General features: G+C 40.4%; 1 protein-coding gene across 11 annotated transcripts in view; it reads left to right on the forward strand.

The window, feature by feature from the left end:
- Positions 1-15864, forward strand: part of MTCL1 (microtubule crosslinking factor 1) — a 120771-nt gene that overhangs the window by 22090 nt on the left and 82817 nt on the right. For all 11 annotated transcript variants that reach the window (XM_088065392.1, XM_088065387.1, XM_088065412.1 and 8 more), the window contains exons 2-3: positions 5578-5802; positions 7385-7543. In XM_088065392.1, coding sequence (XP_087921518.1) covers positions 5605-5802; positions 7385-7543 — 357 coding nt within the window. In that variant the 5' untranslated portion in view covers positions 5578-5604. The remainder of the gene's footprint in view (positions 1-5577; positions 5803-7384; positions 7544-15864) is intronic.

Raw genomic sequence — 15864 nt, forward strand, 5'->3', positions numbered from 1 at the left:
GTCCAGAGGACTCGAGTAACGGAGCACATTTGATGCACACTTCGAGTGTAGGTCTCTTGTTTTATTTTGGAAGGGATCCATTTCTTGCATGCTCTGTGGACAGAATGAGTGTGCAGTTGGTGGAGATGATTGGAAAATTTATTTTCAAATGTTGTTACAGATCATAACCAGACTGGCTGGGTAGACAGAGCCCGTAAGTTATGCAAGTATTCCTGGTCATTTCAGTGGGAGTGACTCAGATGAGTATGGGTTACTCAGTGTAATAGCTGCATGGCCTGAACTTTTCTTTCTCGCTCTCTCTCTCTTTTTTTTTTTTTTTAAAGAATCATAAACAAGGCATACTCCTGTAATTTGTTCTTAATTATACTTCATTATAATTAAATCAATAATAAACAAGCATGACATCAGTAATGGTATTAATAAAATAATGGCTTCTCTTCTGACAGGCAAGTGTTCAATTTGCACAGTACAGACAGAAAATGACCTATCAGTATGTATTTGGGCTACTCAGTGATGGAAATTGCACACAAGGCTTTCCCCTTCTCAGCCAGTTCACCTTGGCTTGGCACACTGACAGGCAAACAGGGAATCCTAATTCTGTTGCTTTTGCGCTGCAGTCTCGGGAACTCCTGCAAACAGAGCGGCTGTTTGCGTGTGGCCCTGTGTCCTTACAGCCACCCTGTGACTCTCAGATGGGTAGCTCCTGTTAGACCCCACATAGCTGGCCTTAAGGAAGTAATTTGGGCCAAGATAAACCATAAGCTGAAGGACTCAGGAGCTGGTGCAACTTGGATTTCTACTGCAAATTTGGAAAGAGCTGCCAGTTAGAAAATACAATTCCATTATTTTCTTTTTTTTTTTTTTTTTTTTTCTTTTCCTGATGACCAGAGTGACACATAGGGAAAGAAAAGAGTTTAGCTTTTCCTAAACAACATTCCTTCTTGCAGGACTCTCTGCCTCGTGCTGTTCTCACTGAAAGTAATAGTATAATTACCATTAAATTAAAAGGGATCAAGAGGAGGCTTTCATCCCCTTCAGGAATGCACAGCAAAGTGAAGCTTCTGATGGCAGCACTTAACCTCCCAATTTCAATTGCCACTTTGGGGTGCTGGAGCAGGTCCTCCCTGTTTAAGGAAGGGAGCAGCTCTCCATTTTTAGATGAACAAAGAGGGATGGCTGCTTTCTTGCCTGTTTGTTTTAATTACTTTTAAGTGCCTATTCTGTTCTCTTTCTTCAGTTTTACAATATTAAAGTCTACTGTATGAAGCTCAATACCTCCTGAGAGAAAGAGCTTTAATTCTAACTCACAATAATAAGAGTAGTAAGAACAATATATTTTAATTAAGTCAAGGGTTTGACTTATCTGTTATTTCCATCTGCCTTGCAGTCAGAGCATCCCTTTTTTGCAAACCACCACGCTGGGAATTTTGGCTTTGCTGCATTTACCTGTGATTTCACAAACAATTGACGTGTTTTCCTTCAAAGCAGTAGTTTGTCAGTTTAGTAAGTAGGACCATCATGGTTTCAGCTGTAATGTCCCCTTCTGTGGGTCTTCAACTTAGTTTCCTTAAATTTCTGTGCACAGATCACTTTAGAAGAGGATTTTAAGCCGTTCTGATTTTCCAGGTGCAGTTGCAACAGTTCTGACTTAGGATCTGTTCCCATACAATTTCAGCATCCACAGCAGAATCACAAGTACTTGCAGAGGAGAATAAGCTGTTAAGAATACCCTTGTCACTGGCCTTCTGGGCTGTATTGAAAGCAAGATTGTGTCTTTATTGTAACTAAACTGTTATGGTTTAGTTAAAGGTTATCCCAGTATCTATAATTCTGTGCTGACATACAAAATCTGAGCCAGATTTTCCAGAGGTGACATGTTCCTCTCTATATATTTATTATATAAAAATAGGACTTCATATTGCTGTTCAAAAGGATTTAATCTGTCTGATTTAATCTGTTTCTTTTCCTCTCTGGGCTGGACAGACTACATAGGCTTAAGCCCCAAGCACTGCAGCAATACAGCAGAAAATGGGCTGAGGCTACATCCAGTCTGTACAGTGAGGTTTCTGCTCCTTATACAGTCAAAACTGTTTGTGGCCTCATGTTGCCTTGTTTTAATGCTCATCCAAAGGGTGCTGTATCTCTAAATACAAGAAGCCAGGACACAGTTTGATTTCTGTGTGAAAATTTTGGGAGTAGAAAAGAAATTAATTGTGGAAAAGAAAGTTCAGCCAAAAAAATATCTGAGAGGAGAATTGTGTGAGATTTTAAAGTACAGCTTCCTTCATGGTATTCTAAATTTTAATTTATCTGCGAAATTAAACTAGAGAAAACCAAACTTTGTTTTTATAACCAAAACTAGAGGCAAGCATAGCACCAAAAAAAACCCCACCAAAACAAAAAAACAACAAAAAACACAAACAAAAAACCACCACCACCAAAAACAAACAAACAAAAACCAGATCAATCAATCAAACAAAATAAAACCCCACAAAGTTGTAGTTGTGCTGATAAGGGAGATTGAGAAAACTTTGGTTTACCTGGAGGTTGAAGACAGTCCTGTATCCTGAAACATGGCTCATGCCAGTGCTTGCAGCTCTCTGAGGAACTTTTTTGGTGTGAAGAAAGACATTGGGTTCAAGTCTCCAACAGAGACAGAGTGACTTCCATCTGGGAGAACTCCCTAGCCCACAGATGAGATGTGGAAATATTCAGTTTTCAATGGGATGAGTGTTTCAGGGATTGGGTTGTTTAAAATTTTGTGAGTTTCACTTTCCAGATTTGGTTGCAATAACTGCTTTGAAATCAAAAATTGTTTATTATTTGTCTTTAGAAACCAACCTAATTTACTACCAACAAAACTTGACGAAGATAAGAAGGAAGTTTAAGAGATGAGCAATGACCTTATAATTATAAAGCTACTTTATACATGAAAGCTGTTACTTAGTTCTTAAATCTAAATATCAGTTTATAAACCAGATCCCATTAATTTGTTGATGATAGTTGTTTTTCTTTATTATGAATTTGTGTTTCAAAATTTTAATTTACAACCAAATTACTAATCTAACATTAGCATTCTGAAGAGGTCATTAAAAGGTTAATTGAACTTAAATCTAGTTGTGGTAAATTCAGTACCTAAGTCTGCAGACAAACCTTGTGAAATAACTCTGGTCCTTTTCATTCCATGGGGCTGTGTTAGCTCTGACTGGTAAAGACTCTACTTTTGGTATGAGTAACTTAACCAAAATACCTCATTAATAAACTGATAATGCACAAGTGTACTCCTTTTCCTAGGTTCAAAAGCCACTACTACTCTCTAATCAGTTTCTAAAACCTTGACATTTTCTTCTGCATCTCTTATCTTTGCTGTGTAAACTTTTACTTTACCACTTTAAAGTGTCTATAAATGTGAAGCAGTGGTGTGTACACAGAAAATAAAAGCAGTCTCATTCCCAATCCAATCAAGCATGCATTGCTGTGTTTTTCTTTTTTAAGAATACACATCATCTATCAAAACTTCACCAGTGTGTCAGCTGTAAACTGGCCAGAGTACTTGGCTGTGTCCTGAGGAGGAGTAGATAGAGCCTGGACCCTCAATTGTTTTGAAATAATCCTGATGGGTTTGGTCTGCAGAGCTCATTTGCTTCCTTGAAGTCAGATGTTTGTGCTTAATTAATGTATTTGGAACTTCTGAGGATGTTATTGCTGCAAGGGTAACCTCGATGACTCTGCTTACACTATTCCTTTTCAGTGTATGGTGTGAGCACAATCCAGCTCACTGGGGAGTAACCCTTGAGTTTATCCCTCCACACAAATATCCTGCTCCTGCACCTGTCCCAGAGAGACTGTGGGACAGGATGCTCCTGCAGCAGAAATCTGAATATAATGAGAATGTTCAGTGACACGGTGGGCTCGTGAGAAAAATTCTCTGTCTTTTCAGAGCATCTGGGGAGAACGGTGTAGGGCCCTGGGTGGGCTGTACTGCTGGAGCAAAGCCTCACTGGTGAGCCCAGAGCTGTAATTTTGGAAATAACAGGCCTTGTGTGTACCCAAAATTTATGCTGACTCAACTAATTGAAATTAAACCATAGCTGTATAAATCCTGGGGTTTTTATACGTGGATGGGATTTTGGTAAGAACAAGCTGTAATTCTAACATAACTGACAAGGCTAAAGAACCCATCTGCCCATCTTCCTTCGGTCAGGACTGTGCTCAGGGACAAGATCTGCCCTGCATTTGTTTCCAAAGCTCCAATGAAGCAGATGAATATGTCAGTCTGGTTATGCCATGGGAAGGGGAATGGTTGAGAGGACTGCCAGGAGACTGTGGGCAGGTGTGTTCATGCAGGGACTGGACAGGGATGGTTCAGCCAGGGACAGGGGCAGCTTTGTCAAGGGTACTGACTTTATAGCAGTGCCTTCTCCACCTGAGACAAGTGTGAAATATTCTCTGGTATTCCAGGTATTTTGAAATGCCCTTGATATTTCAAGTGTGAAATAATTTCCAGCCATCCTTGGTATTCCAAGAGTTATTTACAGACCTGAAGTGAGGTCACAGTGCAGCTAGCCCCAGTACAAATTCTCCTGGATTCTTATTTAAGCGAAGTTTTCCACAGAAAATCTGATCCTTATAATATCAAATGCAATTTTAAAGAAACCAATTAAAAAATTAATAGTTCATTTCAAATATTCTCCTCTTGCCTCTTTTTCTTGATTCTTTCCCCCTCAGCTTTGTTCCATTTGTAGAATTATATGTTCTTCTCTCATGCAGTAGTTTAATACCTTGTACCCCTCTGCCTGGAAGACCTTTCTAGCTTGGAGCTTTAGTCATCCACGTATTAAACAAATGGCAGTGGTAGAGCTTATCCTGTTCAGCTGTAAATCTGTAATCTGACTTTAGAGAGCAAGTGCTACTCATGATACAACGTGGAACTGGGACAGTTCATGATGCCCAGAAAAGAACAAGCAGGTTGTTCCCATGGGCACAGGTTTTGTTTTGTTCCTGTGGCCCTGTTATTGAGATGTGTGTACACACAACAAAACCCCACTTTCTCCTGCACACAATCCACGTGTCATTAAGCCTGTGCACAGTGTTAGGATAGGATGGTACAGCATTCCCATATGGAGCAGTTCAGTATTTTGTGTAAAACACTTTTTTTTTTCCTGAAAGGAAGTGTTGGTTGTTAAAAAGGCACACCACACAGAGATGTTGAGGCACTTGGTTAAGTAGGTTTGCTGTACTCTAAGTAAAGGAAGGAATCAGTTCAAATAGTGGTATTGTGCAGTTTTAATTTTAATCTGAGATGGTAAAATGAAGGTTACCAGTTTCAGGAGACATGAGCATCTGGTTTGCTTTTAATTATCAAAGCAGTTGAAAGAAATATGACAAGTATTCATTAATTTAGTTCAGCATAATTACTCAGTGTTGGGTTAAAACTTCTGTTCCTGTGACTTCTGGAGCTGCATGCTGCAATCTGTATAATTTCATTGATGTGGTATCCTAGCGAGCATGTTTCCTATTTTGCTCCCATGGGTGAGATTTAGAGGTATGATGGAGCACTGTTTTGCCTTCTCACAGGATGAGCTGGATGAACTTCGGGCTGAAATGGAAGAAATGCGTGACAGCTATTTAGAGGAAGATGTTTACCAGCTGCAGGAGCTCCGGCGAGAGCTGGACCGGGCAAACAAGAATTGCCGCATTCTGCAATATCGTCTCAGGAAAGCAGAACAGAAAAGCTTGAAAGTTGCACAAACAGGCCATGTGGATGGAGAGCTCATTAGGAGCCTGGAACAAGATTTAAAGGTGGGTTGAGAGATTCATATTCACAGTAAAAGAGAGCAGACTGTGATGTGGCTCTCTGCAATGGAAGTGAGGGTGACACATGAAACAAGCATTAGTTCTCCAAACGTCACGACCAATTTCCTTCTGCTGTGGTGGAGAACAAATATTCAGCTCATCACCATAAAAAGATGTGTCAGTGAGTAAAAAAACATGTGTTCAGATTCAAAATGAAAGAAATACAGTCAAGTTACATTTCTGCATTTGAAAGATTTAAAGTGTCTTGTTTTACTGGTTTTACTGAAAACCTTAACTTTGCAATACTGCATAAAGAAAACCTGACATGATTTTTCCAGTTCATGCTGTTTCTTTCCTTTCTTGCTTATGCCAAGTAACTGGGAAAAAAATAGTCTAAGTTGCATTTCTTAGTGTCTAGTGAGTTACTTGTAACAGGAACAGACTGTTATAATATTTTTGCAGGGCAGATAGAGAATAAAAATGCTCTTTCCCTACAAACACAAATACCTGTAAAAATTATATTCATACTGAAACAGTTTTTGTATCTTTCAGAAATGCTTCCATCAAGACATATAGATTTATATAGGCATATAGACATATAGATAGATAGATAGATAGATATAGACATATAGATTTATATATAGACATTATATAGACATGATGTTTATCTAGCTTTACTCATCATTCTTGATATTGCTATCTTGTAGCTGTTTTTAAAATATCTTCTGTAGAGAGGGACTGCTTGAAACTAGAATTATTAAATATATTGTACTTAAAGATGCAAAACATAAAACCTTCTAAAACCAGAATGATTTGTTGTCAGCAGTGGAAATGACAGTAACATATCAAGTCATCAAACCTTTTAAAATGTCAGATCTAATTTTCCTTTTATGATGGAAACCAAATAATAACCTTATAACAATAGCAATAGTACATTGCTCAGTAAAAATCTTGTACCTAGATTTCAGTGAAAGAGATATTGAGTGGTTTTAGCTAGTTGGCTTTGGTTTTACTGACTTCTTGTAATTCCATAATTCCTCATGTTGTATGATGCATCACCTTTACAAATGTTTTTGTAGTAAATATCTATTCTTGTTAGGCTGTACTCAGAAAACCTAAGCTAGCATATATTTCTGTGCTTTCATATCAGTCTTGCCTAGTTGTGATTGCTGCTAGAGCAGCAAGTTTGTGTGGCTGTGACTGCTGCACACCTTGCTTTGATCGATGGCCCATCAGCTTTACAGCACAATTCCTTGTCTTTGGCTTTATCTTTGTGATGTGCTGGGACTTTGATAGGCAGCTTTGGTGTCTGCTTTTTTCCTCCTGCTGCTCATGACATTGCCTTAGCATAATGTGGAGAGGGAGCTGGAGATGGGTAATCAAATATATTTTCGTTCTGGATTACTTTATTAGAAATGAATATTCATTTTGGTACTTGGAAGGCTTGGAGTGTTCCATCAACAGTATCATAATTGAATTAAAAATCTCTTGGCTGTCTAGGGCTGTAATATGCCTTTTACTGTAGGAGACATACTGTAATTTTTGCTCCTTATGGATGATCTTCATGCATTTGTGCTCTTTTGACCAGGTAGCCAAAGATGTTTCTGTCAGACTGCACCATGAGCTGGAGAGTGTGGAGGAGAAGCGAGTTAAAGCAGAAGATGAAAATGAAGTCCTTCGGCAGCAAATCATTGAGGTGGAAGTATCCAAGCAGACACTGCAAAATGAGCTGGACAAGTTAAAAGAGGTAAGCAATTGTCAGAAAAACCACGCAGAGCACCACTGCTGGGTTAGAACGGAAATTTGGCACACAGGTGTTTTAGACTAATTCTTATATTAAATGCTTGCTGATCTTACTTGTACAATTGCCCCAAAGGTCTCCTTTGTTATGTGTCCCAGATACATCATCGGTAGTTTAGAATCAATAGAGATGTAGATGAGTGATGCTCCACTTTTTGTCTGGGGCTTCTGTCCTAAACTGCTTAAAAACTCTCTTCCTGCTGGAGCAAAACTCTTTCTGATTTGACTCCAGCTAGCTCTGGCTGTTCTTTACACAGACTGGGACTTCCACCTACTTGAAAGTCAAATGAGGTGTGCATGACTTGTCTCTGAGAGCAGGGTTCAGATAGGCAAGCTGCTGTTTTGGCTGGTGCTGCTCAGTGGTGGCAGTGGAGCCAGCAGCATGAGCTGGGCAGCCAGAATGTGGTCTGTAATGTATAAATAACATTACACATCAGGCACAGAATCGCTGTCTCTTGAGAAAAGGGATCTTTTCAACTGGTGCTGACACACAGTCATACTGGTTGAAGTGATGATCCTTGGAAGCAAGTGAGCTGAGGAGTAGGGGACCATAAAGGAAAGCCAAATACTAAGCACAGTTCTTTGCTGGAGCCTACATCCCAATCTGTAGTGGTATTTCTGTTCTCTTAACAGTACAGCAGATTGGCAGCTCACAGCCCCTGCTCTGTTTTAAACCAGATTGAGATAGAGCATTTAAACATAATGAGGTAAGGCATTTATCCTCTGAGCCCTGGTCAGATTTAGAGAGCTGGTGCAATTATGTGTTATTTTAATCTTTCCAACATTACTTGTGAGTCAACTGGCACAAAGCCTGGCTCAGTTTTATAAGGACAGTCCCTATTTAATTTCTCTGTGCGTTAGAATGATGAGTAGTCCAGTGCAGGAGTTTTGGAGCGTTTGTGCCTCACAGAACAGATCGTCAGCTGGTGTACATATCAGTGGTGCTTAGATTACCTGTGAACCTGACACAAAAGATAAAGTGTGCATGATGTTTTAGCTACTCTTCTTTCTCAATGTTGTGAATGCTGTGTTAAGTGGACATGATACCATGTTACAGGGTCTGCAGTCTCTGCTCTGTACAAAAATGCCATCTTATCCACACTACCGAATTAATGCTTGCTGTTGTTTAACATGCAGGTCCACCAGGTACTGCTTGATGGTCTTGGGGTTCAAGCAGAAACTAAACTGTGGGGGAGAGGTGAGGGGAAAAAATGGTCTAGCAGTGCTGAAGACACAAGCTAGCTCTAACCAGGCTGCATTTATTACCTTGCTGCTTAGGTTGCTGCAGCCTAGCTGTGCTGGGAAGCACTGCTAAGTCAGCTGTCTCTCTGCTGGACTGCAAGATGAAGTGAATGCACCCTTACTTTGTAAGCATTCCTTGCCCCGTAAGAGGCAAAAGCTGGAGGGGAGCTAGGGAAAGGGAGAGATAGCAGGTAGGATGATGGGATGTATTCATGCTGATCTGGAGATAAAGCAGGGCGTGAGAGGGATCATGAGATGCAGTAGTAGTAGTAGTAGTAGTAGAGATTGTCTGCTTTCACACGCCATGAATTTTGGTTTCTCTGGCAGTCACAATTTCACAAGGTCACAGGAGGTGAGAAGATGAGGTTGGAGTCTTTGGCAGGTCACACAAGGAGAGATGAACCAAAGGCTAGAGAAACACAGCTACGCATGTGTCAGATAAGTGTATGTTTGCAATGTTGTTGACATTGCTAAAAAAAAATTATTCTTCACCCAAGATGTGTTCAAATAACTACCAGAAGCAGAGCCTCCTTAGGAACATTTAATGAGTGCAAGGAATGTAATATAGATGTGCCAGTGGGAAAGCTGGTGCTTTATATATCAGGACAAAAGTGACCCCAAAGCCATGTAGCTTCTTCCCAGTCCACTCTGACTCTGCATCTTGTCTATCTAGGGGCTGACAGTTAGAAGGAGCCTTTTCCTATCCAGTCCTGGAGTGTTGCCCGAGATCCAGTTAGACCGTATTCACTCTCTGATATAGCTTACTGCAACCATATGCTCATTCTCTGTATTATCCTTGACTATTCTCTGTCATTGGATCAACAGAAAGGTTTCCTCATATCTGTGTTCCTATTTATCGCTTAATTCAGTGCTAGCTTCTGCTTTGGTGTGCCATACAATTCCCTTGGGTCCCATTTCCCACTGCAGTAGATGGCATATATGTTGATTATCTTTAATGTATTTTGCATGCTGAAATACCTGTAGGAATTGTACATATCTCTGAAAACACTCTTTCTTTAAAGCCACCTTTGACGTTTATCATAATCTTTTAAAGAATTTCTAACATTTATCATGTTTAGTGCTGTTATATATCTTTTTACACCAATACCTGTTTTGATCTCCTGTGATATTTTCAACAGGACTTCTTGGGTATATAGGCTTGTTCTATCTAAATAAAATTTTAATTTCCTTAAGAAACAAGCCTTACAGTTTTAACTGGGTAATTATATTTTGTCTCCTACTGACCATGTAATTTCAACTTGTTGTATTAAGCGCATATGAGAGAGATTTTCCTCTCTTGTCACTAAATAATATTTCTGTGTGTCTTACTGTAAAAATAATCCTCCTCTCCTCTCCTCTCCTCTCCTCTCCTCTCCTCTCCTCTCCTCTCCTCTCCTCTCCTCTCCTCTCCTCTCCTCTCCTCTCCTCTCCTCTCCTCTCCTCTCCTCTCCTCTCCTCTCCTCTCCTCTCCTCTCCTCTCCTCTCCTCTCCTCTCCTCTCCTCTCCTCTCCTCTCCTCTCCTCTCCTCTCCTCTCCTCTCCTCTCCTCTCCTCGAGTCTCCTCTCCTCTCCCTCTCCTCGAGTCTCCTCAAGTCTCCTCTCCTCGAGTCTCCTCTCCTTGAGTTTCCTCTCCTCGAGTCTCCCCAGTCCCAGGTGCTTCTGGATTCCCATTCCATCACACACTTTCAGAAGCCTTTGCATAATCTATCAAAACAGCATCTAGACCCCTGTTCTGTTCTGGTATCTGCCAAATGCTCCCCATCAATAAAATATTCTGATTTTCACTGATTGTTTCATTAAGGAGCTCTCAGATAACTGGTGAGTCACTTGCAGGTTTTTAGGATAATGTTACCTCCTTTTTTCCCTCTTTTTCTTTTTCTTTTTTATAAATGTGCTCCATCCCTCCAGCCTCTTGCTGCATTTCCTGTGTTTTGAGCTAAGATACGAGTTGATAAGGATATTTTACAAATTCTTGTGAATTTTGTCCAATTCTGATGTCTTGCAGTTAGGCATCATTCTTCTCTGAATGTCTTCATCAGTATCCTGGCATTCGCTTTGCTTACTCATGCCACTGCACTTCCTTTTTTTCTTTCAGTTCTCTTAGCCAAAAGATAATATAGTTATTTTCTTTCCCATAATACTTCCTAGTTTTTTTCAGATTTTACTCTTTCATCACTGTTCATCATCTGCTACTCTTGCCTGAAATATTTTCACTGATTCTTTTGAAGATACTTCTTTCACTGGCTAATATTGTTTTCTCACTGAATGTTTTTTAACTTTACTGACTGTAGCAAGTATATTTTTTGTGTCAGTCTTCTCTATCTGCTGAAGCACTGTGGTTCATTGATTTTTTCCATTATTACATTCACCTACTTTTTCAGTTTTCATTTTTCAAATCTTCCCTTTCTGTCTTTTTTACTGTGAACGTTTCAACTGGTTTTGGGCCACCCTCTGATACCTTTTTCTGTGGCATCCTCCATGAGACCTGCAGAGTTTTCCTACTGCTGTGAACACTTCTTTGTAGCATTTCCTGGGATGTTTCTGAGAACCACCCCTTCTAGGAATTTGCTAGGATTTTCTGAGACTTAACAAAGCTTCCTCCATACAGCTTTGTAAAGAAAGGCAGCGTGCCCTCACAGATTTGATAAGAACACATATCCCTGCCAAGGTTTGCTTGCTTTTTCCCTGTGTTGTCTGGGTTATTAACATTGCCATTTGAGTCAGTAGGCTGCCAGGAGAGAAAAAAAATTACTCCATCACTAACAAATTACCTCAGCAACATCCCTGCAACTGTCATTTCCCCCTTCCTAATATCCTAATGCACCTCATGAGAAAGATTGATGTGCATTAACAATTTTTCTCAATCAATCAACCAGAAAGCATTCAGAACACATTTTTCAAAAATTTCCTTTCCTTTGTACCAATGCAAAGCCCTTACTAATTCTCTTCTGAGCATCTACAAATCAGAATTTTTCTCAAAGGCTTGACAATAGCAAGTGGATTTTCTCTGAGAACTCAACATCTTCACTCAACATCTAACTTACCCCAAACATCATTTCCCTGGAGCCACCACGGCATCTTTAAGGATCTTCTTCTTCATATTTTCTCAGGAAAAATACTTCACAAAAGGATGATCTATTGTCTAAGTGTAAACAACTAGGAAATCATGCTTGGCAAGTGCTGGGTGCCTTTATGTACAGCAATCATTAATTCCCCTGCAAGCAATGCCTTTCAGAGAAATCCTGTCTCTGAAAGCTCCATACCTGGGGAAGAAAAAATACATTTTTGCTACTTATTGAAGAAAAGCACTGAGATGGCACAGGACCAGCTCCTGATCCCCATGAGGAGAATTAATTGGTTGCTTGTTTGCAGCTGCTAAAAGTGTATTTTTCCATGTCCTTTGTCTGGGTTTGGTGTGGTGAGCCAGGGTAGAGGATGAGGCAGAGCTGTGTCAGCACTGACACTGCTGGGGAAGTGCAGCCCCTCCAGACCAGACAAAGAGAGGGGAGGAATAAGGTCAGGGGTAGCAGCTGCTGAAAGATTTGATGTGAGTACTATGAAATGGGTTAGCAAGAAATGAATGAGAATTGTGTAACTGGGAAGAAAGGGGCAAGAATTGGTTGTGTGTTGGCCATACCGAGCAGGTGACAGTCTTTCTTACAGCCACTGAAAGCAGAAGGACCAGAGGGGGAGCAACCAGAGGTGTTGCTTTCTGTCTTGCTCTGCTAGAGCTGCAGCCTCCCATGTGTCACTGAAGTTTTCTTGATCAGCTCCTGACTCCAGCTGAAATGCTTCAAGCCCTTCAGGTTGTTGGGACCCTTAGAGACCCAAGTGCTGTTCTCTGGGCATCTTCACACAGGAAACCACTTCCAGCTGATGGAGGGCTGTGGCTGCAGCTCATGTTCACTGGTGTTTTCACAAATAAGGGTAGAGGCAGCAGGCAAGAAATCCTGTTTCCATTCATTTCTGCTTAAGAGGAGAGAAGTACAATTCCTCTGGCCCTTAGTAATGTCTCCAACATGTCTCTTCAGGACACAGACTGAGATGAGGACCAGTACCTACTGTAAATGGGCTTTCACAAGCTACCTGTGAGCTCTTTAGGGCAACGACTTCTATAAATGCTCTTTCATCCAAGAGCATTTACTTATTTTGGATGGTGTAATGCCCAAGCTTATTCTCTGCTCCTCCCCTGCAGCACCTGATTTTTGAGGTACTGTTCAAGAACTGCTGCTTTTAAGGGTCAAAGAAAATTTTCTGTTAAAAACATTTGTTTAACAGAGTGAAAAGCTACATTCAGAAGCTTATTAAAATTATAGAAATATACAAAATAAGTTGAAAAGTCTTTCAACGTATTATTTTGAGGCAAGTTTTGCTCCAAAGTACAAGTGCAGTACTCCGTTTAACATCAAAAGAGGAGAGAGCATTTTGCTCATAGAATAATTCAGCTCTATAAGCACAATATAGCAAAAGGAAATCTGGAGGCTGCTGTGTGTGAAATCTGGAGCTGAGTGTGACAGTGATTTTCATTGCCATGAACCTTGTAAGCAGGGCAAAACACAATGCTGCATGTGTGTAAAGTGTGATTTTTCCAATCTGAAATCACACTTCCCTCTTTTTGCTCTGATATAAATACATAGATCTGGTGTGAAGTGGTAGACAAGTGGTAAAGAAATTATTTTTGGTGAAAACATGCTTGTATAAAACATTACCCTATGTTTTCATTAGCATGGAATTTATACATATTTATTAAAGCGGCACATAATGTTTTTCAGACATTTTTCAAATGAAATTTACTCACAGAAGTAGGGATATGTAGTGAAAATACTTTAATTTTTGTAATACATTACCTTTTTTCAGCTATCAGTGAGTTTACCTGAAGGGAAATTTATGAGAAACAGGACAGGATTCAAGTAAAGCTGAAAGGACTAAGCAAGAACACTATATTGACTCAATAACCCTGTTTAGAATTTAGTGCTTATGACAGTTTTAAGTAATGAAGTCCTATGCAATAATCATAACTAAACCCATTAACTGAATGAAAGTTTTACTGCAGCACCACTTTGTCTCCAATATCTTTTTTTCACTGTGATAAATAATAAATTGGTACCTACCCACAGTGAATGATTCATACTTGTTATGGCATTTCAGGAACTGTACAGAGAGTGAAATATCTGCTCCTTCTTGGTAGGAGGCAATCCATGGGAATGGATCTCTCTGGACTCAAAAGCACAGTAGTTAGGAAGCAAACTTAGTAACATGATTTTTTTTTTAAGTAACTATAATATACATTTTCTAATGCACTGTCCACATTTCTTTTTAGAAATTTAAAAATATCTTTAAACCGAAGGACCCTCCAAATTTTCAAAGTATTTTGTGCTGGTCTCTTAATGTTATAAATGCCCCTCCCTGAGCAGTGTCTGCATCTGATACTAAGATTTATGATTTACCAACTAAGTTGCTGCCAAGCTCCAATTAGTCTTTATTTTCTAGGTATTTGCTATTTGGTCAGCCAGAAATCCTCTGACACTACTTCCAAATCCTATTATAATTTTTGAAGTGAGTGATTTTGAGATAAAGTAACAGTGATTCTGCTGATCAGATCCAGAGATCTGTCTCAGGCAAAATCCCTGCTGTTCTGTTACTCAGCCTGAGTTTCTCATCCCAGGCATGGGCTTCTGCTGACTCACCCCCTTCATTACTCCCAAATACTTGGAAGGACCACAACTGGCCTATGCACATGGAGAAATTTTGTTTAAGTTATGGCATTTACAGCAGGAAAAATGACCTACCATAGCTGCATGACTGTCTAGGTACTGTTTAGCTATAAGGAAACCTTCTTTGTACGATAAATGAAATTTCTCTGTGCTCCATTGATCATGCATTTTCTTACAACATAGCAGAAGTCTTTTGGTTACTTTTTCAATAGCAGAGACCAGCATGGAGAAGTTCAAATAGTGTATCAGTCTCCCCATCCTCCACCCAGTTACCAAAAATAATCCTGCTGTCTGTCACATGGGCTTCAGCAGTGACGGTGCAAACAAACTGTAGTCTCTGTGACATTTTCATTTGAAAAATACCTTCTTGTATTTTCATTCCTCCCCTTAATATATCTGAATATAATTAAAGGTTTTCTTCCACAAACCCTTGCAAAGTATTGGTAGCAAATCCTTCAAATGCTGTTCTTGGGGGGTGGGGGGGGAGGCAGGGAAATAAGAGTATGCTCTCCATATTCTAAATCGTGTTTCAATTGGGGCATAAGTCCTAGGTGAAGACAGTAGTAGCACACTTTGTTTTCCTTGCCAAGGTGTGGACAAGACTTTGTTTCAGGAGAAGTAAACTGTCACAGCATGCTGCTGTTTCTGTGAACAGAAGCTGTGATTTAAAGCTGGAATGTCCACAGCTAAATGCATGCTGAAGTTGATTAGGTACATCCCTTGTCATTCCACTCTCAGGAGAAACTAATTCAGATCAGCAACCATCTGGCCACTGTTCCTGTGGGAAGTGTCATGCGGTGTTTGGGGTGGAGGTGGATACCAGGGCATTGTAGTTTCAGATATATCTCCTGCCCTGCCCTCCCTGCTTTCCTCCCAGGGCTCAGAGGAGCCAGCACGGATCCCAAGCGAACGCAGCCTTGTGCATATCAGGGAGTTCCAGCTGAAGGAGAATCGGCGTGCAAACCTGTAAAAGAAGCTCCCTTCATCTGGTGCTCAGTGCAGAGCTGACATCAGTGGCCAGCTCAGTGGCACCACTCCTGGGAGGCACATCTTCCCTGCCGCCCTTTGGCTGGCTCCCGGTGAGCGGGTGCCAACTGTTTTCTTCTCACATCACCAGTAATTTCATCCCGGCATCTGCAGCTCTGGGTAGCGGGATGGAAAAGAGGGAGAGACAGTCTGTCAGGGTGAGAAGAGGAGCTTTGCAAGATGCATAGATTCTTAACAAAATTTCCAGATTTCCTGTGGTTTTTGTTGTGATGATGCTGCACTTAGGAATATGTGTCACACCGGAGCTTTGTCATCCCTGGGGACGG

Source organism: Pseudopodoces humilis, chromosome 1 (genome assembly GCF_049639895.1).
Source record: "Pseudopodoces humilis isolate 2021_Gansu_Grassland_sample_001 chromosome 1, ASM4963989v1, whole genome shotgun sequence".
Lineage (NCBI taxonomy): Eukaryota > Metazoa > Chordata > Aves > Passeriformes > Paridae > Pseudopodoces > Pseudopodoces humilis.